Source organism: Amphiprion ocellaris, chromosome 18 (assembly GCF_022539595.1).
Source record: "Amphiprion ocellaris isolate individual 3 ecotype Okinawa chromosome 18, ASM2253959v1, whole genome shotgun sequence".
Taxonomy (NCBI): domain Eukaryota; kingdom Metazoa; phylum Chordata; class Actinopteri; family Pomacentridae; genus Amphiprion; species Amphiprion ocellaris.
This window is the reverse complement of record NC_072783.1, coordinates 22,465,251-22,490,755: the sequence shown is the minus strand read 5'-3', so window position 1 is coordinate 22,490,755 and position 25,505 is coordinate 22,465,251. Positions and strand designations below refer to the sequence as shown.

The 25,505-nt window shown below is 36.6% G+C and overlaps 2 protein-coding genes and 1 long non-coding RNA gene across 7 annotated transcripts in view; 2 read left to right on the top strand and 1 right to left on the bottom strand.

Moving 5' to 3' along the window:
* Window positions 1–487: 487 nt before the first annotated feature.
* On the bottom strand, window positions 488–14,040 carry lcmt1 (leucine carboxyl methyltransferase 1). Its single transcript, XM_035957608.2, has 11 exons — window positions 13,673–14,040; window positions 12,511–12,602; window positions 12,083–12,204; window positions 11,860–11,936; window positions 11,028–11,089; window positions 10,816–10,918; window positions 7,054–7,174; window positions 5,170–5,271; window positions 4,838–4,929; window positions 1,386–1,483; window positions 488–1,168 (listed from the first exon to the last, which is right to left on the bottom strand). Exons 1-11 carry the CDS (start codon window positions 13,756–13,758, stop codon window positions 1,146–1,148), a joined length of 978 nt encoding a protein of 325 aa, XP_035813501.1. The 5' UTR covers window positions 13,759–14,040; the 3' UTR covers window positions 488–1,145.
* A 2,934-nt stretch (window positions 14,041–16,974) lies between these two features.
* On the top strand, window positions 16,975–20,641 carry LOC129347442 (uncharacterized). Of its 2 annotated transcripts, none has more exons than XR_008599558.1 (3): window positions 16,975–17,323; window positions 17,471–17,629; window positions 18,589–20,641. It is a non-coding gene; the product is annotated as an uncharacterized LOC129347442 (long non-coding RNA). The 2 variants fall into 2 exon arrangements; XR_008599559.1 differs by having other exon boundaries at window positions 18,567–20,641.
* Window positions 20,642–24,195: 3,554 nt separating this feature from the next.
* Window positions 24,196–25,505, top strand: part of arhgap17a (Rho GTPase activating protein 17a) — a 35,506-nt gene continuing 34,196 nt past the window's right edge. For 2 of the 4 annotated variants that reach the window (XM_023291054.3, XM_023291053.3), the window contains exon 1: window positions 24,197–24,717. In XM_023291054.3, coding sequence (XP_023146822.2) covers window positions 24,665–24,717 — 53 coding nt within the window. In that variant the 5' untranslated portion in view covers window positions 24,197–24,664. Of the gene's footprint in view, window positions 24,718–25,505 lie in introns of all 4 variants that reach the window. The other 2 variants (XM_023291055.3, XM_023291056.3) reach the window with 2 other exon arrangements.

Genomic DNA, 25,505 nt, shown 5'->3' with positions numbered 1-25,505 from the left:
CAGCTGCGTGTATCATGTGGCTACTTCATTCAACTCAATATCTTAAGTTTACTTTTTCTTACTTTTTAAAGTATATATATATATATATATAAAAAACAAAAAATGAAATATATATATATTATTTACTTTTGAATTAAATTCAATAATATATATATATATATATATATATATATATATATATATATATATATATATATATATATATATATATATTCAATAATATATATATATTCAGGTATATATATTCATTGTTTGCTTTATTTTATTGCTCATTTTTTTCTATATTTGGGTCTTACAGGGTTCAAGGTAGTAGGGAAACTTATACTATATGATTTACAGTACACAGTGTATTAGTGCACCTCGGGTCACCAAGAATTCACACATCGTACTATGATACCACCTCAGCTGGACCCTCCCACTGCAGATAACCCAACTGATATGCTGATATGCAGTCCATAATAAAGTACATAAAAAGACAGGACAACAGTTTTAGATAAAAGAACATGTTTTTTATTTTACTAAATTTGATGAGCACTCATCAAACCCAATCTATCACAAACTAATCTGTCATGTTCTTTTTTGCGAGGATCAAAAATAGAAAACATTTTACAGGCAAATGGAAATTAACCGGTTATTGCGTGTAATGCATTTCTTGTAATCTGACACTAGCATGCATGTTTGTTTTATAAGAAAACGTGTCGGATCAATAAATAAAATGAAAATGGCACATAATATTAGACGAGGACAAATTGTACGACATCTGAAATTCATCATACATTCTTCCATTTCCAACACAGGTGAGCGGATTTTCTGATTGTTTAATCACAGACTAACTCAGCCTGTGAGAAAATCAACGAAACAAACTCGATCCATTTTACAGTTCGTCGCCAGTGTTGTGACAAACCTCTTCGCAGCTCTCAGCCTAATCACGTCTTATCTCCAGCATGTATGGGTTACAAAGGACGCTCATGAAATCACGTTCTGCTGATGCGGGGACTTTTCACACCGGAACAGCTCCCAGATGAGGACTTGGTGGAGAATAAGGGCTTCCTCTTTCCCAACAACTCCTTTCACAAATCTTCTCCTGTTGTTGACTTTGGCGAACACACATGTAAAGCATGTCCAACAGTGGCGCAGTTTCGCCCTCAAAATGCCAACTGTGACAGACCTGAGGAAGCAGAACATGACCTGTTCTTGTAAATGATTGCAGCAGGCGTTAAAAACTGGGCGGATGGGTGGAAATATGAAAAATTTTACACACAAAGTAAATAAACTGATGGGCAGCGTGACGCCATTGAAGCCAAACAGCATCCTGGATCTGACAATGATTTTCTTACCATATGTTTCATGTCCATTCATTCAACAGTTACACAAGTGTGTCTTACCCAGGTTGTGTTTATCCTTGGAGGCCCAGCAGATGCTGTAGTGCTGAAGCAGCTGTTGCAGCAGCTCCCTCTCATCCAGGAACTCCAGACGCTCAATTCTGCAAGAAATCAAATAGATTCAGTATTGTAAGTTAACATGTCATAGCCAGATAGCTCAGCTGGCTGGGTGGGCGACCCATGAACAGAGGCTATAGTCCCCGATGCAGCAGTCATGGGTTTGAATCCAGCTCATGGCAATTTACTGCATGTCATTCCCCGACTCTTCCACCCATGGTTCCTGTCTCTTTCTCACTGTCCTATATAAAAAAGGCAAAAATGCCTAAAAAATAACTTTAAAATGCGATGTTTCATATCAGAAGGAGGCAAAATGAGAAGGAATCACCTGGTAAAGCAACAGGCGTGTAGCACATGCGATCATAATTGTCTACTGTAGTGTTAGGGAAGCAAGTTTTCCAGAGTTACAAAGATAGAATTTTGCAGTGTTTGCCATGAATGTTCAAGCATCTAATTCATCTTTATCCATCGAGGACAATAGACTTATTTTGTTTGTTTGTTTTTTTAAATCAGTCACCTTTCTGGTCCTACCGGTTGTTGATGAAGTTTATTGAAAATCTTCTGTCAGTAAGACAAATTTGACATGACTGTTACGTGTGCCGTCTTGCTTCTGGGGTGGATTCCTTTTGGGCCTTCAGTTTTCAAGGCTTTGAAACCGTATCCTGTTCCATATTAAACCCAATTTGTGTGTGTATATATATATATATATATATATATATATATATATATATATATATATATATATATATATATTTTTTTTTTTATTTATTTTTTTTTTAAATTGGCATGAAAGATTCACATTTTTCTCTTGCTTTTAGTTCTTCCTGAAGCTGCTCTAGTTGTGTCCAAAGACTAATTTCTTTATTTTGTCTTGTTTTGTATTGAACAGTTTCCTCTTTAAGTCTCTTGCCAGCGAAGTTGTAACTGTAATATGTTCTGCTGGTCATATCTTCACATGCATGCATTTATAAATACTATTGTACGTTCTGAACTCAGTGACTTTCCTCTCTTTCTACTTGTGTTTTGTCCTCCCTGCAGGTATTTCCAGCTCTGGAACTGCACAGGCCTGATTTGAGGACTACTTGTCCCGACAATTGGTCCTGTGTTTATGTTCCCTTGTTTGTTTGTGTCGGCTATCTTTTCCTCTCTCCCCTTTACCCTCAACCCTACAAATCAAGGCAAATAGCTGCCCTCCCAGAGCCTGGTACTGCTAGAGGTCTCTTCCTGTTCACCGTTGTAAATATGCTGCCCATAGGGATTCTATAGACTTGTTGGGATTTTTAGTTTTGAAGTGTTGTCAGGTAAAGCTCCGTAAGTAATAATACTGTAGGGTCTTAGCCTTAATATTTAAACTTGTTTGGCAAATTTGCAATGCACACCTTATTTCTGGAAAGCACTTTGGCTAAATCTGTTGTTCTAAATGTGCTAAATAATGGTGACATGTCCGTATGGTGTGCATTTACACTAACGTTCAAAAGTTTGGGGTCACTTAGAAATGGAAATGAAAATTTAAATGGAATATCTACTTAGGGGTACAGAGGCCCATTTCCAGCAACCATCACTCCTGTGTCCTAATACTACATTGTGTTAGCTAATTGTGTTGAAAGGCTAATTGATAATTAGAAAAACCTTGTGCAATTATGTTAGCACATGAATAAAAGTGAGCTTCAATGGAAAACCTGAAATTGCCTGGGCGACCCCAAATTTTTGAATGGCAGTGTATGCTACAAGGCATACCATGAGTAAAACAAATGTGCCACGACTTAGCATTTCTTTAAAAACACAAATTCAGACTTGCACAGTTTCAGACAACAAATATAAGGAACCAATCCTGTTCACTTGAGACGCACCTTTCTGTACTATTCTTCTTCAGACGTAGTATACATTAGTTGCTGAACCACTCCAATCTCACAACTTGCCATTGTGTAGCGGAGTAGTTTTACAGTGTTTGAGCTGCTGTGCTAAAGCTGCAGCGAGAGGTAAGGAGTGGGTTTAGCAGGTGGGGACTTCATGAATTCGCACATTCTAAAGGAAGCAATGGTTTTGAGGCTAAAAATAATAATTTTCATGGAAAAAACTTCTAAATAACATTGATACATTGAGAAAAGCTTTAATTAATGACCAGAGAGAGACTTCAGTCATAAAACCTGGCAATGATTGAGCTTTTATCACTCAATGAGTAACTGTGATCTGATTTTATGCTGTAAACAACATGAGTGTGCAAATGGCACGGCACAAACAAAGCATTGGAGTTGTCCAATGGTCACCTGAAGCTCTTCATCTAACAGCTCACTGGGGCTGCTCCTTTGTATTCCACTATAAGTAATAACCCAAAATTGCTGAACATGACTGCTATCTTGTTTTGCAGATGTATTTTGATCAATGATTGAAGGGAGTGCAAAGCTAACTGACAAACACAGTGAACTGCTCTGACTAGTACACAACAGATAAAAAGCCTTAACTGTGAAGCTGCAACAGTAACTAGTAATGGAAAAAATCTTTTTCTCTAGAAATGTCACCACAGACACCCAGTTCATAACACTTCAAATATATACATATTGCAATATATAGATAAGATAAGATAAAGATAAAGTTCTTTATTTCTCCCCACTCCAGGGGAAATTTACATTGTTACAGCAGCTTATGTAACAGTAGACATAGTGATAAGAATAAAAGAATAATAGAACAATAGTAATAATATTTACAATATATACAAGGGTGACAGATGAGGGTAAAGTGGCTTAACAGAAAAAATAAAAATAAAGTTTAAAAGTGCAGAGATGTGCAGTGCAAGAATGTCAGTGCAAATTTTATGGTTTGGGGTGGTAATGATATAGTCCAGTTTATGTTAACATCAGCCAGTGATGCTGATGTTGTAAAGTCTTATAGCAGATGGAATGAAGGACCTGCGATATATTTAAGTAATTGCCATTGTGTTACCTAATTTGTCAACAGATTGTGATTTAACAGATATTTATTTAAATGAAAATTTTAATTGTAGGGTGCAATATTAATTATGAAAATATTCACAAGTGTTGAAAGTAAAGGGATATTCGAGTGATTGCTTACATACACATTATAGCATAGGTAAAGGCTACAGCTAATTGTTGCATCATATCCTGTCATGCTTCAAAATTTAGATGTTCAAGTCCCATAATGCAATTCAATAATGGTAATGTTTCACTGGGCCCTCGGCCTATTAAATGCCCATTTCTCAAACTCCACAACCTTCATAATGCCAGTTTTCTGTTAAAAAAAAAAAAAAAAAATCTCTATCAACGGATAGTAATATAGCAAATGCAGATGTGGCAAACATTGCAGTTGTTGGATATGCATCTGGGCTCAGTGAAGTACTAATGATCTTTGGCAGACACTAAGTGATGTTAAACCCACATTACCTTGCTACATCGTCCTGAGGGAGCATACTGTACACCGTCATCATATCTAGAGCATCTGCATTCTCCCAGCCAGTCTTCAGAAACCGTTCCTTCTGCAAACACCAGGCAAAAACAATATGAAATCCTGACATTTTCAAAAAATAAACTAAAAGGTACAAGCAGAAACATAGCTTTATATCTTAGTTACAGAGCATTTGTTGAGCAAAACTACTTCAAATCAAGCTTACATTTTGAGCTTGACAGCCTAATAAAGCCAGATCGCTGCTTCTAATGTCTTAATCTTTTAAAACTGTAACTGCTGTGCTGTTTAGGAAATAGTAAGTGGAGGTTACCTGAGAGTCCAGAGACTGGCAGGCCTCTACTCCTGCCAGGGTGCATTGGCGACGCTGCAGGTTCTCGATCATCACCTGGCCGAATCGATCACTCATGTTCACCTAGATTTACACACAATAATGACAAGATGAAGATTTATGTTGTTGTCTTCATAAGGACTAAACTATTGCTCAGCTCAGATGCTTCTGTCAATTCAAATATCTTCCTGGTACAAACTGCAGATAATCCAATGTCTAATTTTATAGCAAATGTCCTTAAGCCACTTTTATCCATGGATTGCATATACAATGGGGAATACTTAATTTGCAAACAGCCGACAGCTTACAATAGATAGAAAATTCGAAGATTCAGACTACTGTTTGAACTATTATACTCTGTATACATTGCATTGAATTTTCTCACATTATGTTTCAGGCTCATCTCAAAATGGATTCAGTTTTTTTTTTCTCCATGAGTTTCTGAAGTAATTTCTTAATTTATTAAAAATAAAAGCAGATTTAAATAAAAGAGAGACTCTTCCCTTAAAAGCACATTTGACAATGACATCCTCAAGTTTGGCGCACCTGATAGTTTCTTCTATCGTTCTTGGCACAATCATTAAAGTTCAACCAGGATGGATGGAGAGCATCACTGCCATTTTTAGGTCTCTCCAGGGATTCTCTATAGGGTTTAGGTCTGAATTTCAGCCAGGTCACTCCATGGCTTTCACCGCATTTCCCAAAGCCTCTCCCATGTTTTCTTGGTGGCATGCTTCAGGTCTTTGTCTTATTTAAATGTGTATTTCTCCACTGCTTGAGATCCTGTGCACTCTGAAAAGGTTTTCAATTAGGATCACTCTAGATTTTTCTGCATTCATCTTTCTCTATCCTGACCAGTCTAACTATCGCTGTTGCAGAGAAACATCGCCACAGCATGATGCTACCACCACCATGTTTGACTGTAGGTAAACTGTTAATCAGGTGATGCTCAGCGCCTGGTTTCTTCCACACGTGCTGTTGGAAATTTTGGCCTAGATAGTTCAATATTGGTTTCATGACACCAGAGGATTTTGCTTGTCATGGTCTTCAGTGGTCTTTTGGTAAACTCTCAGCAGGCTGTCATGGGCCTTTAAGTGAGGAATGGCTTCCATCTGGTTACTCTACCATAAAGGTTTGATTGATGGAGTGTTCTACCAATGGCTGTCCTTCTGTAAGGGCCTCCTATATCCACCAATAATTGTCATTAATGGTGGCATTGGGTTATTGGGTTACACCAAAACTCTGGGCCTTGTCTGGGCAGCCATATCTAAGAAGACTGTTGGTGGTTCAACACTTCTTCCGTTTTAAAATGATGGAGGATACATTGTTTTGGGTCACTTTCAGTACTGCAACAGTTTTGGTATATTCTTTTCCACATCTGTCTTTTGATACAATCATGTCTCTCATGACCACAGACAATTCAATTGTCCTTGTAGGCTTCACTCTCATACACCAACACCTACAAGTACTGCTAAAGTACAGATGGACTCCAATGAAGTAGTAGAGGCATTTCATGGACCTCTGGAAGAAGTAGGATGCATCTGTCATGACAAAAGGTCTCTACACTTGTGTAAATGGGACAAGGTCTTTTATTTTATTTTTAAAAAACACTCTGAAGACCTCTTGTTGCTTTGTCATTGTGGTGTATTGTGTGTAGATTGATGAGAGATTTAAAAAAAACTGAAACCATTTTAAGATGAGCATGAAACATAACGAAATTTGGAAAACTTTAAGAGGTCTGAAAACTTTCTGAATGTACTGTACATCAACAGAAACACAAAAGTGCATTATTATTAAAAAAGAAACATAGAAGCCAACAGCTGTTTTCATCTGTTGTATCAGGATGAAGTCATTTGTTGCATTTACCTGCTCGTAGTTGATGAACATTGCAGTGTGAAAGGTTTCTGCTGCCCAGTGAACTAAATTGGAAGACTGGGATGGTGTCATGTAGACCAGCACGCACTCTGACAGCAGCAATGTAGGTAATCTGGGGGTGACAACAGCACTTACAACCACAACATACCAAACAATCTCTACCAAACAATACAATAATACATGTTATTTTTATTTTAAAAAATACAATTATAACTTCTTTTTTTTAACCTACAATAAAATAAATACAATGTATAGATCAGTATTATCATTCAGGGGGAGATAATGACTGCTCAAATGTCATCACTAAACGTAAGAGAAACTGCTAAGAAATTGAGATAAACTAGCAATAAAACTATGGTGTGTCCTTAAAATTATGATTTCAAGAGCATTTACATGAAATTCTAGGAAAAGGAACAGTGGAATATTACATTTTCCCGTCAGCCTTTAGCGGTGAAAGCAAATCACTTATTCACACCCAGCAGCTTCCTGAAAAAGAGAGTTTCATTCTTTGTCCAACTTCCCCTGGATGAACTAAGGTTAAAAAATGTGAGTTATAAGTTGTGGGGTGATTGACTCTGACTGCCTGAGAATAGAAAACATCCGATAACATAAAACTGAACATGTGTGAAATTAAAAATCAGCTTTGTATCTGTTTGTGATGCTCCAAACAAAATAGGCTTTAAAAAAAAAGTATCAAACAATCTGCAGCTTAAAGATTAAATGGTGGGTGTGAAAACTTTGCTCTTTCACAAACCACTGCATTTATGGCATCTATATTGAATCTCAATAGACACAATAAAACGATCAAAACACACTGCTACAAGACATGCTACCATCCTTGCTGAACTAGCCTATTTAGCAATATTTTAGCCTAATTATGACTTTTTGACATTCGAAAGTCAACATCTTTTCACATCAGGGTCCAGATGGGTGACATTACATCTGCATTGCAGCCCTGCAGGCGCTCTTTGCAGCGACTGTTATCTAGAGCAACTTTCAGCGAGAACACGCAGAGATAAGCCTCAGTTCTTGGTTTTCGAAAGATGTGGCACAGAAACAAATAGCAGCTGACAGAAAGCAGCACGAGGGGCTTAATTCATGAAAATAGAACTGACAGCAGTTGAAAAACACTGACCTAAGGTGAACTTACACTTACTTTGCAAACGCAGCAACTAAGTGTGGGTGGACTGTTATGGAATACATTACTGAGATGAAAATATGTAATATTTAATGTACTCAGATAAATAAACACCATAAATAACACTATAGGGTCTTAATTTTAATATTTAGCCTTGTTAGGTATTTATGTCTGCAGTTTCACACATCACAAACCTGACGACCCAATCCTGTCAGCTTGTTAGACAGGGCTTTCTGTGTCATAATTATTTTTCAGAATCTCTTCATGGCTCATAAATTTGTAGCTGAATCATTCCAATATTACAATTTTCCACTGTGTGGCAGTCTTGAGTTTTGGTGATTTATACAACTCTCATTTTTCTATGAAGGAGTGATTAAAATACATGCATCTTTGTCACAAAAAACAACCATACATTTTGGTTCTTTCACAGATTCATGGCAGGTCTTCTGGAAATATCACAAAATGTGCTGGGTCAAAAAAATTCATGCAGCAATGCAAGTATTTGGTTAAATGGTTGTTTTCACATCAATTAAGCCCTTTTGGCAGCAGTCCACAAGCATCTGGCAAGCTTCTGGTTATATCTTTGACCACTCCCTTAACAGAATTGGTGCTGTTCAACTGAATTTGCTGGCTTCATGGCACAGACTTGTTTTTTTTAGCAAAGTCTACAGATTCTTAATGGGATTTAAGTCAGGACTTTGGCAAAGTCAGTCTAAATTCTTAACTGTGGCCTAATTAAACCATTTCTTTACCATTTTTGATGTGTCTTTGGGGTCACTGTCTTATTGGAACATCCAACTGTGTCCAAGATTCAACCTTCTGGCTGATGACTTTGGGTTTTCCTGAAGAATTTGGAGGTATTCTATTTACTTTGTGTAAAGTGCAAGGTTCCACTGTCAGCAAAACAGCCCTAGAGCATAATACTGCCACCCCCATGATTGACTGTAGGTTTATTGCTGTTGGGGTTAAAGGCCTCACTCTTTTCCCCTTCAACATATTTCTGGTCATTGTGGCCAAATAACTCAATTTGTCTTCCATCTGAAAACAAAACTTTCCTCCAGAAGGTTTTTTCTTTGTCCGTGTGATCAGCAGCAAACATCAGTCAAGCTTTAATGGGTCTTCTGTCTTGCATGGCAGCCTCACGGCTAAGTAAAACACGTTAGGGTGTCGACACCGACGCTTGTGTTCCAGCAGCTTCTAATTCATTGTAGACCTGCTTTTTGGTGATTTTTGGTTTTTCTCTTGACCATTCTGACCGACTGTCTCTCAGCAGTAGGCGACAAATTGGGTTTTCTTCCCGATTGTTGCATTGACACAACTGTGCCATGCACTTCATTCTTACAAACAATGGTTTGCACAGTCGCAGTTTTGAAATGGCTCCATGTGACTTTGCTGACTTCAGTTCAAGTCAGTGATTTGCCTCTTCAGATCTGTATTCCCATTTGTACTCCCACTGTAGTGCCTGTGGCTGATGTTCTAATGAGTGTATCAAATTGGAACCATTTAAATTGGCCGAGAAGAGCCAGCAGCTGTAGTCAATTGTATGTATATTTTTGACCCAGCGGATTTTGTCATTTTCCAGAAGATCTGTAATAAATCCATAAAAGAACCAAAATGCATAATTGTTTTTTGTGACAAAGATGCATGTGTTCCAATCTTTCCATCACAGAATATCAAGAGTTGTTGGAATCATTGGAAAGTCAAGACTGCCAACATATACATGGTGTTTACAAATGTTGGTAACTTTTTGTTCACAACTGTAGATCTGCACATTCTAAAGGAAGCAATGAAGTAGAGTTATATTTAAGCCATTTTAAGGCAGAGAGGAATTATTTTTGTGGAAAAATCTTGTAAATATGTAACTTTGATGCACAGAGATGAGCTTTTACGGGTTTAATCTATGACCAGAGAGGGATTTTGTTTTAAAGTCAGGCAAAAATGGGCCTTTTCCTGTCATCATGCTCCAGACAAAATACTGAAGAGTACCTGAAAGGTTAAATAGTGGCTTTAAAAACGTTGTTCTTGTACAAAGAACTGCATTTATGCCGAGTGACTCATTAAAATTATCAAAACCTCCAGAGGAAATTGGTCAGATACACTCCTACATGTCAAGCTACAATTCCCCTTAAATTTGCATATTTAGCAGTTTTTGTTTTTTTTTTTAACCAAAACTATGACTTTGGTATTTGAAATTCATCCTTTGAAATCCTCTAGATGGGCAATATTACATCTGCATTGCAGCCCTGCAGGCGCTCAGTACTGGGACTGTTATCTAGAGCTACTCACTGTGAGAAAACACAGAGATAAGCCTCAATTCTTGGTCTTCTAAAGATGCACCAGAAAAACAAATAGCAGCTGACAAACAGCAGCGTAGAGGGGCTTATTTCATAAAAATAACACTGACTTCAGGTGAAAAACCCTGACCTCAGGTGAACTTACACTTACTTTCTTGTTTTTTCAAAAGATGGGCAGGGAAAACTAAGGGGTCTTATTCATAAAAATAACACTGACCTTAGGTGAACTTACACTTTTTTTTACAAACTACTTAGCTCAGCATGGTTGGACTGTAATGGAATAAATTACTGAGATGAAACCCAACAATTTAGATTACATACTCTGGGTTAAGCTGGAACTTCTTCAGCTTTTCATCCAAATTAGAGACATCTCTGAGGTCTGCTCCGATGATACAGTAACGATCTGAGTCGAGGCTGTGGGCATCTGAACAAACACATTCAGAAAGAGTTTCTAACAGTCAATTAGGAACATGTGGTGTTTAAACACACTGATATATTATACAAATCAAATAATAATGAGCTCTGGTGAGTACCTAGCAGTAAGGAGTCTGTTGAGTGGGTTTCGATGATAGGTTTGGACAGTGGAGGCTTTGTCCTTGTCAAAGAAAATAACACAATTACAAAGGCAGAATTAAACAACATATAAAGCTATGCTACAGCCATGTCTTTCACATGCAAATCCGTATAAATTTGGCTCTAAAATCTTCCAAAACTACCCCATTTATGCAAAAGTTTCGTACACGTGACACTGATGGTGCTGTTTTTGGGGTGCACCTTGTTTTTAACGTATTTTCAGCTTTAGTCCCATGGCAATAACTGTCTTTCCACTGCATTTACTGCAGGACAGGAAGATATTTCCTACTGAACCACGCTTCTACAGATACTTAAGCTTAATTTGAATACTGGAAATTATATATAATTACATACAATGGACATGCATTGTATCTCACACATGCTTTAATGCATGTAAAGAATTAAATTTATTTATGTTATAAATTATAGCTACAACAACTATGCTTCTCATGTTCTTCTGCACAACTGTTGCAATGTTTAACAACAGGCTCTGGCTCCCCCTACAGACCTCTGTCTTAGATTGCAATATCAAAGCCAAAAGGCAACAGAGGTTTGCGGCACTTGTGCTGCTTAATGTTCTTGCTAGTAGTTATAGTTGTACTTTAGCTGTTGGGAAGTAAGATTTTCAGTTAGAAATTTGATATTAGAAATTAGATTTTATTTGTTAAGTTGCAAATTAATGCTGGAAAATACTCAAAAATCTATCAAATGTTTCGCTTAGCTTAGTCAGTGTTCCATGTACAGGATTAAAAATGAAATGCATTTTTTTTTTAAATATCACAGTTGTCTTACTTTATATTGTGTATTTTTCTGGCCACAACAGTTGGAAAGTCAACTTCAAAGAACTTTCGTGGCATGAGGTTTTCATCCTGTAACACACACAAACGCTCTCAAGATCTGTGCTTTGTGAAGTTTTCTGAGGATGGATCTAAATTGTTTTGATGAGGCAATTTAGCAGATTAATGTGAACTGCATTAAGACCACACTGACAGCAGCGAGCTGCAAGTCTGCAGACCTTTAATCTCCAAAATGTGGTGTCCAGTCCGGCACCCAGGTTTATTACTTGACAGTCACACTCTGCTTTCTTTATAAATGCGTCAAGGAGATGGTTCACGCCTTGAACGCGGGCATAGTAACCTGTCAAATCAGATAAGTGGACTATAAAACAAGCATATAAAACACACATCTAGGGAACAGAACAGAAAGAATTTATTGTTGAAAATCACACCATAAAGTGTGGTATTACTAGCTAGTTATAGTATAACCTAGTGAGTAATAATTACAAAATGATTTCTGATTGTGAAGCATTTGCTGCAGACTATGATCATATTATTAACTGGTGATCCTGTGACTTGTAAATACACAATGCATGGTTCATCTCATTGAACTAATAGGAATTAATAAATGCTGCAAATGTTTTAAAAAGGAGACTGCAATACTTGCCTCTGTTGATTTCAGGGGCCTTTCGCTCTCCTACAGATCTCGCAAAGTACTGGATATATGGGTCCTTCCAATAGCCTTTACTGGTTGCAAACCTAAAAAACAGGTTACCAATTGGATACAGAAGTGTCATACATTAATAATTCTCTACTAATCAGTATGTTGGCTCAAATTAATTCCCGAAATATGAAATGGTGGCTGGTATACCTGATTCTACTTACAGTTAAAATCCTGCGATATATAGCTTTGGGAAATAATCATTAGACCACTGTGGCCATTGTTTTCTGCCTCTTCCTTTGGGGTTCTTGGTGGAGCCATGCTTAGTTTTCTTCTGAAGGTTGTAATAGATGCTGCTCTGCTGACTGCAAACTGATAACAGCTCTGTGGCTGTATCCCTCTTTGTTAATCAACACAATGACGGTCTTATCTTTTAGGCAGCTTTGGGTGACAATTGAGTTTGGATTTTCTGTTGTCCTTACATGCACAGCTTCAACACACAATAATAGTCACTCAAAACAACGTTTTTAGCACTTCAGTATGAATTCTGACATTTTAACAGTTTAATTACACCATAAAGTAAACAGAATTCATTAGATGTATTGAATTATTACTCTGTTTTGTCATGTCTTTTTTTTAACCACAACAATAAAGTCCTAAGAGAGTTATCCACATTGAAGGCCTGTTGTGTGGTGGTGTTGTGGAAAACAACAGGTGGTCTAATTATTATTTCCAAAGCTGCAGATCCATGCAGTGTCCAATCCATTTTTGGTTTTGCTGGTGGACACTATATAACCGGATGTATACATGACTCACTAACAGCCTAATAATAAACCACAGGCAGCTGGGATGGGATGCTGCTCTGAGTCTCTAGTGACTTGTTATAGCACCTTACAAACACGACAATCCCCAAAATTGAAGTAAAATTGGTTTAAATGTCAGTAGTTGTACAGCAAGAATTAAAATAAAGCAAACCTGATGATGTGGTGGTGCTTTTGAGCTTAATTTGTGACTCATATCTAAGATGTAGTCTTCAATGTAATGCTCGCCAACTACCAACAACTTGTGTTTTACTGCAGGATGAGCAGAAACAGTGTTGCTGTGTGCAATTAAAGCCACATGACTGCTACATTAAATGACTACCTTTGACTCCACATCGTACTGTTACCTTTTGCAGGTGGTTGCATCGTCGCATGTCGCCCTCACTGCTTCATCTGCGGTGTCGGTGTCCGTGAAGGGCTGTCGAGCTGCCATGAAAGACGTTAACTAGCCAACATTAAACCTGCGGTCCACCTCCTTCACTCCGGTTAGCTGCTACAGGCTAACTAGCTAGCTGGTATGACAGGTGGGGTTATTTAGCGAAATGGAGAAGCGAAATGAAACTGTGAGCATAGTCGAGCTGCTCCAGTTCTATTAAAAACTACAGAAACTGTTAGTGTACTGGAAATGAAGAGGAAAAGTGTGGGAATAACATTTCATTTGCTAATAACAAACCTGACCAGTGTGAATAATTCCAACCGGAAGTACACCAGGAACACTGCCGGGTCGTTTTGTTTTTCAGATTTAAGGTTTTTAAAATATCTTTTATTTTATTGTTACATACTAATAAAATAAATCTAGCGCTAAAACCAAAGGGATACACAAAATTAGCTTTTAAAACAGTTGTTAAATGTAATATCTTGCTGATGCTTTACAGATTTTCCATGTTCTGTGAAATTCTTCATAATAATTAGTCAAATCTTACAAAAATGTTTTATTAATATGCTGCAAATAAGAATAAATAAAAAAAAACAAAACAGGAGAAAATTGAAAAAAAAAATCTGTATAAAATAAATGCCCATTGGTTCTATTACCACACTTGACTATAAAATAACATTTTTTACTGTATTAAATCAGCATAAAATATTAGTATTTTACAGATACTGGCTGTTATTCTAAAGAAAATAAATATTACAGACTGAAAAAATGGAAAATAATATTCTGTTATTTTACAATTTTTCTCCCCATGTTTTCAGGCTAGATTTAGAAAACTCAAAGGAAAAAAAATATGTCCACGTCAAAAATCTGTATTTCTTAAAATCGCAGTTCTTTGTCTTACATTGTTTTATTATTGATTGTCATTATTTTAAAGATATCTGTCATTAGTACTTAAAAAAAATAACATTACAATAGTCAATATGTTCAACATATTTTTCTATTTTATTGTATCTGTATTTTTTTAACATTTCTTTTAAAGTTTTGTCAATCAGTTTTAATTATTTTTAAAAAACTGTGTGCAATTTATTCAGCTTGTCATTACTGTTTTTATGTATTAATTGAATTCATTAAATTTGACTCCGATGTTATTACTGGTTTGTTGTTCACATGTTTTTATTTCCACCTTTGCCTGTAAAGCACATTGAATAACCTCTAGCTTCCATCAGTGTGGCAGCATTTCAATTTAAATTTTAGGCATAATTCATCTTCACTTTGGAAATTTGCTTGGAACTGACAAACAAGTTGTCAAACCGGCTCATCTAAACTCTAGACTGATGATCTGTAGAGTATGTTTTATACAGAAACTTGGTTTGTTTTGGTTTCATATATAAATCTGTATTGGATATTTATCCCTTTGGCAGCCTCTAGATATATAAACCCAGTTCTGAATTTGAAAAATGGAGGTGAAGTGATTCTTCTTTCTTCTCTGACCAAAACCATCTAAAATCATAAAAAAGAATGAATGGGGGAAACAACAACTATAGGGCAACTGACAGTAACCGAGAGTCAGGGAAGAGACTAAATATGCACAGAACAATGGCAGGACATCCATCCAGTCTCATGTGAAATATAGAATTCAAAGCATCTCTGACACATTTCTGTGCTAATTGTGTGGGAAATCCCACCACAGTGAAATCAGTCCAGGTTATGGCAACCGCTGCCAGATTACATATTTTAGCTCAAACATTCATTTATCATTTACAGCATTACTTTCTCAATAATGTGTGCAGTGTCACTTCCAGTATCATGTACAGTATATTTAATAAACTGTAAAATCTTAATTTATGACTATCATTATTTTTTTATTCTAGTTTTATTTTTAGCTTACTGATTTTTACCAATCTAACAGAGTTATTGCTTTTCTATTATGTTGTTAGCTTATACTTCTTATACACTTTATACATCCTACAATTTATCCCAGTGCATGAATGTTCACATCAAGCTATATAGCTGCAAGAACTGTGACAAAGAGCTCAGTGACCCACATCAGTATTTGCACCTGTGTGCAGCTGTGACTTCTGCATCAAGACATATACATTTAGTGTATTTTAAATAACTGAGTTGACAACCAGCTGAAGTGCAAGTCTTTATCTTATATCTACAACTTGATCTTACAGAAGCATCATGCATTTGGCTGTAGACAGAAGCCTCTCTGAGCTGCTTTACTGGTGTCAGTTACCAGTGCTGACTGGCATTAACAGTGAATATTTAGCTTCTTTTATAGCCTCACAGCAAAAGGATGTGGGCTCCGTTCCCAGACTTGGTGCTGCTGATATTTCCAGTAAGATTCCGACAGAGACCACCACTGCAAGTGTTTTGTATTAATTATCTAAGGATTTTTACCCACTTGTCACGAAATTAAAAACATTGAATGTAACCCTGCTAATCTAATAGATACTTGTAATTCTAATAAAAATCAGTCATTACTTATTTACAGACAGCAGTCTGTCCAACAAGTAGAAAAAGTTCATCTTAGCAGCCTATAAAGATAAACTTCTTTTGCACATTGTATATTTTTAATTTTAAAAATAGTTTTTACAGTTTTGAACACTATATATTTTGCAATACATATATATTTTCTTTTGCCTTTTTTATACTGGACACATTGTATATGTTTAAAACAAATTTTTACACATTATTTACACTATGTTATGTTACCATTTTAATATTTTTGCACAGTGGATATTTTAACACCTTATATATATTTTTTTTTTAAAATTGCAAAATGTATATTTTACATTATATATACAATACAGTTATAAAAATCATTTTACCATATTCCGAGTTATTTGTACAAACAGCTATGAAATAAATAACACGACGTGAGACTGTAATAGGTGATGGTTGTGCATCAGACAGCATTACACTGAAAAGTGTTTCTAATACTTTGCTGCCCTCCTGTGTTTTAACAGTATGAACGAAATGTTTGGAACACTTTCCACCCACTGTGATCTCTGTAATGGATATAAAGTAAGATTATCACTTTTGTGACAATAAAGAACCTTGAATCATTGAATCCTTGTAACAGTCAACAAAAACGGACAATGAAAACACCTCAGGACCACTGTTCCCTCTAAGCTGCGTGCGTGCGCAATTGCGCACTGCTGACACGGTCTCCGCGCACAGAGAATCTGCGCTGCGCACAAAAAAAAAAAAATCCAACCTAAATTGTAAATAAAATAAAAACGTAACAATTCATTCAGTGTTATTTTTCAATGTGAGTCAGTGAGTGACCGGTGACTGGCTGCTGCAGCCAATGATGCGATTCACATACGTATTTACCATAGACTGTATATAATGGTATTTACGCAGCTAATCAACGTCAGGCGTCCTTATGTGCAGCCACCGTTGTTCTCATAGATATGAATGAGTAGATAGGACACGCCCCTTTGAGCTGCGTGCTACAGCGAGGCTAAGCTAGTGGGGGCAAAGTTTCAGTGCATTCCGTTGATGTAGACGGCGTGAAAACGGAAACAAGAAGTATGCCGGCTCACTGTGCTGCATACAATTACACACTATGTCGTACGATTGAGACAAGGAAACTTGGAATGACTTTTCATAGGTGATGATTGGGATTACAGGCAGTTCTTTAGGACTGCTCTCAAATAATTGAATTGTTCTTTGTACTTAATTTATTAGCATGATTTCTTTTTAATATGTTGTGTACAGACTTATTTACTTGTCTGTCTACTTTTCTTACTCCATGTAGGTTTCCCAGAGACTATGGGTTGAGGAGGAATTGGAAGTTTGTCGGCTTAGACCTGGTGTCATTCCATCAGTGTTAAACTTTCCGGCTCATCTTGGAAGAGTACGTGCCAGAAAGACCACAACCAAGCAGCCTTGAGATCTTAGGCAGCGTCTCCCTCAGGTGGGTGTTGACGGTGTTCACAGTCAGGTCTGTGGTAATCCTGTCAAAAAACAAAACAGAAAAAAATCTAGATTATAAATCAACATGTAACCAAAGCACTCTGTGTATAACGCCATAGTATAGGATGTAGTTCAGAAAATGTCAAAGTATAGTATGCTTTACTCAAGAATAACAGTATGGCCTGTAGTTCATAGTACAGCATGTTGGCAAGAAAAAAAAACAAAACATAGATTATTATGTGGTTCAAAAAGCGCAAAATGATAGGATGTTGCATAAAATTGGCATGTATGATATGTGGTTCAAAAAATGTCATAGTGCAGCATATTGTCAAAATAGTATGTAATTCAAGAAAACATCAGAGTATAATATGTCAGCTAAAAAATGCCATAGAATAATAATTTCATTGCACAAGTAAAAGTATAGTAACTTTTAAAACTGTTTGAATTCTTATATGTTGCTAAAAAAAAACAAAAAAACAAAAACAAAAAAACGTCACAGTAATATGTCAATTAAAAAAGCCTATAGTATAGCGTGTCGCCCAACAAACATCATAGTATAGCATGTCGCTCTAAAAACGTCACAGTATAGCCTTTAGTCCACAGCTGTCAGTGGGTGAGGAGCAACACAAAAACAGTCCAAACGCTGGTTTCCAGAGGGTTAGATGAGAATTTATTTGAAAGAGTAAGTTTACAACAACACAACATGTGAGGGGTTTAAAAACAAATGGGTGTTAGTAAAATAAAAATAAATAAACAGAACTAAAAGTGAACTTCATGTTGACATTGATGGGCATTCTAACCAGAAACAAAGTAAAAGATAATCAATACGAAAAAAAACTCTTCCTGTTCACCTCTTAAAACCCAAAAACACACTGCAGTAGCACCCTAAACTAAAACTACCAATGGGTTCCCTGTTTTCCTTTCTGAACAATTCAAAGGTCCCTCTCTATCTCCCCACAGATCCACCAACCACTGGAACACATCTCCAAAGTTCTGCTGGGCCAGCTCAGCTTCCCCTCAGAAGAAGTGCCGCCAGATGAAGGAGCCTTTTGAGAGGCAGCTGGCATCGTGATTGGACTGTACTTTGGTCTGTTCCAATCCAGCTTCAGCTCCAGAGACGGCAGGCGGGACGAGTCAACGGAGGCCTGGTGGACGAAGGCATGCAGCTGAGTATAATCCAGAAAACAACAGAGGAGGAGTGCAGTGGCCCAGGGCCAGAACAAACAGAGTAGCATCGTATGTCTCTTAGAAAACATCATAGTATAGCCTTTGGGATGAAAAAACGCCATCATATACATCGTATATTATGCAAATAACAAGTCAAAGGAAAGAGACATACATTGTAGAATTGTAGTAATTCTGGGCTGACTGATTTACTGATTATCAGTTTTTTATTTTTTACTGATTTACGGTAATAAATACATTTAAAAATTGTGCTACTTTGGCTTCTTAAATTTTTATCAAAATCCTGACAAAAACAAAGAAAAATGCCAGTGGTGGGTCTTGAACCAGCTACCTTCCAGTTGGTAGCCTCTCTTCTTACCCAGTGAGCTACTCACTCAGATACCAAACCTTCTTTTTTTCACGCATTTGTCATCTATTTTTTGTCATTTTCGACCATTTTTCTCAGGAGGTTGGACTTCAGCGTTTGTGCTGGAGGGTTGAACCCTCAGTTCCAAGACTTTCCAAAGCCTCCACACCTCCCGAGTCCTCAGGACCTGAGCTTTCACACAGTCTGAGGGCTGAAATTTTCTAAGTTCCACAGTAGTTCTCTGTTAGATTGAACTTTCAGACAGTCCAAGGACTGATATCTTCTAAGTTCCTGAGTAGTTCTCTGTTAGTTTGAAACTTCAGACAGTCTGAGGGCTGAAATTTTCTAAGTCCCACAGTAGTTCTCTGTTAGATTGAGTCCAAGGGCTGATATCTTCTAAGTTCCTGAGTAGTTCTCTGTTAGTTTGAACCTTCAGACAGTCTGAGGACTGAAAACCTAAAACTTCTTGAGTACTTCTCTGTTAGTTTGAACCTTCAGACAGTCTGAGGACCGAAATTTTAGAAGTTTCTCAGTACTTCTCTGTTAGTTTGAACTTTCTGGTTAACAGAAGCCTTAAAACTTGTGACCATGAGTCTTGATTTCACATTTAGACCATCAATCTGAGTTCTTGTCAGACCTTCACCTGTGGGTTTTTTAGAAATCCTGAACAAACTTTGATTCTCTTCACTGAACAGTAAAGTTTGTGGAGATCAGAAGGTAACAGTTTGATCAATGCCTTCAACTACTAGTAGACTTTATCTGGAAAGCAGTTTTCTTAAATGAATTCTTAGTAAATCTTACCACAATCAAACCAAGAACACAGAAAGAGGAAATGTTTGAAGAAACAACTTGATGTTTTCATTTCAGACTAGAAAACGCTTTAAGAACTTTGTCTGTTTTTGCTCTTTTTCATCGTTTTATTGTCTTGTCTGTTTAATTTGATCTTCCAAAGTCTAACTGGTGTCTTTTCCAATGTTGTCTTTAGTTTGATTCTTCTTAAATGTTGTTATGCTCTTTTCTCACCTTTTATTCTTTTCTAATGTCTGATTTGATTTCGAAATGTTTAGTGTTTTTAATGTTTAATTGTTTTTTCAAATGTTTTATCGGCTTGTTTGAAATTTTTTTCTTTCCCAATATGTAATTTTTTGATTAAATCCTGAAGGTTTTTCTTTTTAAATGCTTTACCACCTTTTAATGTTTAATTTTCTTTTTAAGTGCTTCATTGTATTTTCTGTTTAATTCCTATTTGAATTTTTATTGTTTTTAAGATGTAATTTTCTAATTAAACATTTAACTTTTTAATTAAATGTTTTGTCTCTTTAAGTTACTTTTTTATTTTCATAGGCACAGTGAGAGAGAGAGAGAGAGACAGGAAACAGGTGAGAAGAGTTGGGGAGAACATACAGCAAAGGGCCGTGAGCGGGATTCGAACCCGGGCCGCTGTGTCGGCGACCAGCCTCTGTATGTGGGTCGCCCGCTCAACTCGTTGAGCTATACGGGGACCGCTTTGTCTTTTTAAAGTTTTAATGATCTAATTAAATGTTTAGTATTTTTTAGCTGTTTAATTGTATTTTTTGAATGTGTAATTATCGAATGTATTTTCTCTGTAATGTTGAATATTTGTATTTGAAAAATTCTGTATAATTTCATAGATGCATGTATTGTATCATGTGTAATTTTCAAATTCAATATTTTGTCTGTTTAATAGAGTTAAACATTAAATACAATTACATTCTATTAAACAGACAAAATATTGAATTTGAAAATTACACATGATACAATACATGCATCTATGAAATTATACAGAATTTTTCAAATACAAATATTCAACATTACAGAGAAAATACATTCGATAATTACACATTCAAAAAATACAATTAAACAGCTAAAAAATACTAAACATTTAATTAGATCATTAAAACTTTAAAAAGACAAAGCGGTCCCCGTATAGCTCAACGAGTTGAGCGGGCGACCCACATACAGAGGCTGGTCGCCGACACAGCGGCCCGGGTTCGAATCCCGCTCACGGCCCTTTGCTGTATGTTCTCCCCAACTCTTCTCACCTGTTTCCTGTCTCTCTCTCTCTCTCACTGCGCCTATGAAAATAAAACAGAAAAAAGTAACTTAAAAAGACAAAACATTTAATTAAAAAGTTAAATGTTTAATTAGAAAATTACATCTTAAAAACAATAAAAATTCAAATAGGAATTAAACAGAAAATACAATGAAGCACTTAAAAAGAAAATTAAACATTAAAAGGTGGTAAAGCATTTAAAAAGAAAAACCTTCAAGATTTAATCAAAAAATTACATATTGGGAAAGAAAAAAAAATTCAATTTTGTTTTATTTCATAATTACATGTATTGTATCTTGTTTAATTATCTAATTCAATATTTTGTCTGTTTAATAGAATTTAATTGCATTTACTATTTAACTATATTAAACAGACAAAATATTGAATTAGATAATTAAACAAGATACAATACATGTAACTATGAAATTAAACAATGTCAGCCGACATTACCCATGTTTCTTGCTGTCTGGAGGGAAAGACAACAAAAAAAGCACCATGATCAGTCATGTGATCTGAATGTTGGCTGCTCTAGAATTTTGCTGGAAAAAAGGTGTTTCAGTTCCCTATAATGTTAATTATTTTTTTTTTTTTTAAATGAAAAGAACACCTAAAGGGAGCATAACATTTTTGAATGAAATTAAGGAAATTTCTTTTTTTTCCCTCATGCAATGCTTCAAAATGCACTTAAAAAAAAAAACACAATGAAAATGTGTTGAGCCTTACACTAGAGGCTAAACACATAATAAATCATGAAATAATGAATATGGTTGTGTAAGTGCTAATATTTATTGTCCAAAATGCACATGCAAAAACTTCAACATTATATTCATCCAAAAAGGGTGTAATCATTTGCTTCATTCACACCTTACTGCACATGAGAATCCAGTAGAATTAGCAAGCAGTTACCAAAAATGGGAGGATTAAGTCTGCCTTCATAAAACGCACCCTGTGGACTTTTCATCAAGAGGCCATGTAAGGCCAGACCAGACTAACTAAAGCAAACAAATCTTACAGATAAAACCTAAAAGGCCTCCAGGAAACAATGTAATAGCACGCTGAGCAATCACTGTAATAAGAACAAACAGTAGGTACAAAATGAATCATTGCATTCATCATTAAACATTCCCAAGCAGAATAAAAACATTTTTTATAAGCATCATTTAAAATCACATTGGACTACTGCAATGTCCAAAGATGTTAAAAAGAAAAGCACATCCACATTAAATTTTGTGGAACCAGCTACTCCTAAAACATTGAACAAATCTCTTAACCACAAATCACCAAACACAGACTGAAGCCCAATGACCTAACTGACTTTATTAGCTCATCTCCTAGTCAGAAGCAGACAGAGGAGAACCACCAGGTGTCACTAGTTACACATGGCTATAGTCCAGTATCTGCAATATCCACTGTACTATTGACACTTTCATTATCATAGAACATGGGTACTGTCATTTTTCCATATATTTGGCATTGACTTGGCACTGAAATATCTGTTCTCGTGACATCCCTGGTTGGACCTGAAAGCCAGCAGGTATCTTTGTCAAATGGAGCATACACAAATCACTATCAATATATCATTATCAATCAAGGGAACTGAAAGTGCAGTCCTCACCCGTGCAAAAGAGCAGTAAAAAGAGCTAATAAATATCATGCAAAAGCTGTATAAAAATAAAATGTAATAATGATAATGATAGATGAGACTCTACAAGCGAATCACACACACAAGTACATTCCCACATTCAGTTTGCACCATTCCTTTGTAACTGCACTAAAAACGTAACAACATAGTGCACAAAAATTACATTTCTATTGTAATATACATAAATGAACGAATCCAAAGTAGCCAGGGTTATTATTACTTTGAATAATTATGGATTGTCATAAAGAAATATCTACAAATGTTACTTTTTCATTTTTTCTAATACCTACTTTAAATTGCTCAAAATAGAAACAGGGTTTATGGGTAAATGTTGTATTTAAAGTGCTTGACTGTGTCAGAAATCACACACTACTCAATGTAGTGCACTAAATATGTGTTAAGTTACAATTGTTACACCCTATATAGTGCATTCAAAGTATCCAATAAGTGTGGAAAGAGTACAGCGGAAGGTCACTAACCAAGCAACATGTACCATCATTGCATTGAGTTGAAAGAGAATGGCCGATTTCCACAGATTTCTGATGGTTATTTTATTGTGTTAACTATGAATGCAACAGCATTCATAGCTAACAGTCAGAAATTCCTTTTAACTGCTCGGTATGCATGCATAGAAATACAACCGTTATCAGTTTCCATACCATATAACAACCACTGATTCCTTCTTCCCTAAAAACCAAAACCTCTTTGGGAGTGTAAACATGTCTTTTCTGGTTGATCTCAGACCATTCGACTGTTATGCGCTTCAAGAATTGTGCTGAGCTACCAGATGGTTATTCTATTAACAATAATAGTACCACAGCAGCAAGGGTACCTGTACATAAAATTAACACGTAGATAATAAATGATAACCTGCGAGCTCATGACTGATTTTTACTTCCACAGCTATTGAGCACCTGTTCCAGACATACATAGATAGATAGATAGATAGATAGATAGATAGATAGATAGATAGATAGATAGATAGATAGATAGATAGATAGATAGATAGATAGATAGATAGATAGATAGATAGATAGATAGATAGATAGACTTCTTCCTTGTTTTCATTGGAGGTTATGATCACGTTTTAAATACTGAGGCGCACATGTCCCCCTGAGTCCCCTATAGTCTACGCACCTGCGAAAAAGCAACTTTTTTAATACAGTAAAAGGTGTTTTCTCCAGATATCCTACAGGTGTAAAATCCTCTTTGAGATTTGTCTCAGCATTTTGTCCGTGAGTGCAGTATGTGAGTGCTGTCAGGAGGAGGTGGTGGAGGCTGGCAGAAGCAGCGGTGCTCCGTCGGTCCTCCCTGTCTGTCTGTCTGTGTCTGTGTGTGTGTGTCTGCAGAGGTGAGCTGCGGCTGTACACTCGCCCCCCTGCCCCGTTCTGCTCCGGGAGAAAGCGGCCGACGGATTATCCAGCTCGTTAGCTCGCCGGCTAACGGTCAACGCAGCCGCCGAGACGAGCCATGAGAAGCCGGTGAAAGTTACCCGAGGCTCACTGGGACACTTTAATGTTGGTGAACAGACAGAAAAGGAGGTTCGCGGATCATGCCGTCGCCCCCAACGGAAACTTTCCTCTAGAAGCTCCACTTGGGGACGGCTAGCTTACAGGCTAGCGAGGCTACAAACTATTTTTAATTGGCTTTGGGCTCAATGGCTCTCGCTTGTTTTTCCCTGTCATAGCGACAGCTTGGAAATTTGGGAGAGGCCCGTTGAACTTCATGACAAACCAAAGGCCGGTTTTGAAGCGTAACTTCCGAAGACTCGACTGGCAAAGGAGCGAAAATGAAGAAGCAGTTCAATCGGATGAAGCAGCTCGCCAATCAGACAGTTGGCAGGCAAGTACCGAAGTCTGTTTGCTCACTGAGAGCTCATTAGCAAAGTAGCAAACGCACTCTGTTTTGGTCTTTTGACCTGTCTTCCAATGCTTGTGGATATAATTTCACTTCTAATCATTCACTATTCTAACACTGTCTTGCGGTTGTGGCGATGAAACGTAAAAAAAAAAAAAAAAAAAAAAAAAAAAATCACATGAGCTGTGTCAAGGAGGACAGTCTGTGATGAATGAATCATTTGCTCTTAATGGTTGACAGTCAAGCTAAAAGACATGGGACTCTAAAGACTCATAGTGAAACCTGAATTGGGAAGAAGCGGTTTTATATATATATATATATATATATATATATATATATATATATATATATATATATATATATATATATATATATTTGCAAGAGTCTTCTTTTACAAGTGCTGATGCAGAATGAGGATTTAAACACTGAGTGTGCAGACCAGACAGTGAATTATGTGACCTACAGATGGGGAGAAAACCACCAAAATGCTAGTTTCCTAACTGAACAAATAATATGACACTGATGAGTTTTAAAGCCTGTAACTTATATCTAATTCTGACAATATGTTGACGTGTCTCTGCTGCCCAGCCCATATCTGTTCTTACTTGCTCCTGTGCAGCTGAATTCAGACATTATCTTGATGGGACAAGATGACAGTGAGACAGGAGAAATGTGCTGAAGCAGTGCATGAGCTGTTATTCTCTCTACACTGCAGCAACGTTGGAATAAAGTGCTGATAAAGTAGTAGAAAGTCCATTTGTGAAACACAAGAC

Coding starts and splice junctions, on each gene's coding strand:
- lcmt1 (XM_035957608.2), bottom strand. CDS start 13,758: ATGGCAGCTCGACAGCCCTTCACGGACACCGACACCGCAGATGAAGCA. Junction 12,205..12,510: donor GGCCCCTGAAATCAACAGAG/GCAAGTATTGCA, acceptor CTGATTTGACAG/GTTACTATGCCCGCGTTCAA. Junction 7,175..10,815: donor AAGTTCCAGCTTAACCCAGA/GTATGTAATCTA, acceptor TGTCACCCCCAG/ATTACCTACATTGCTGCTGT.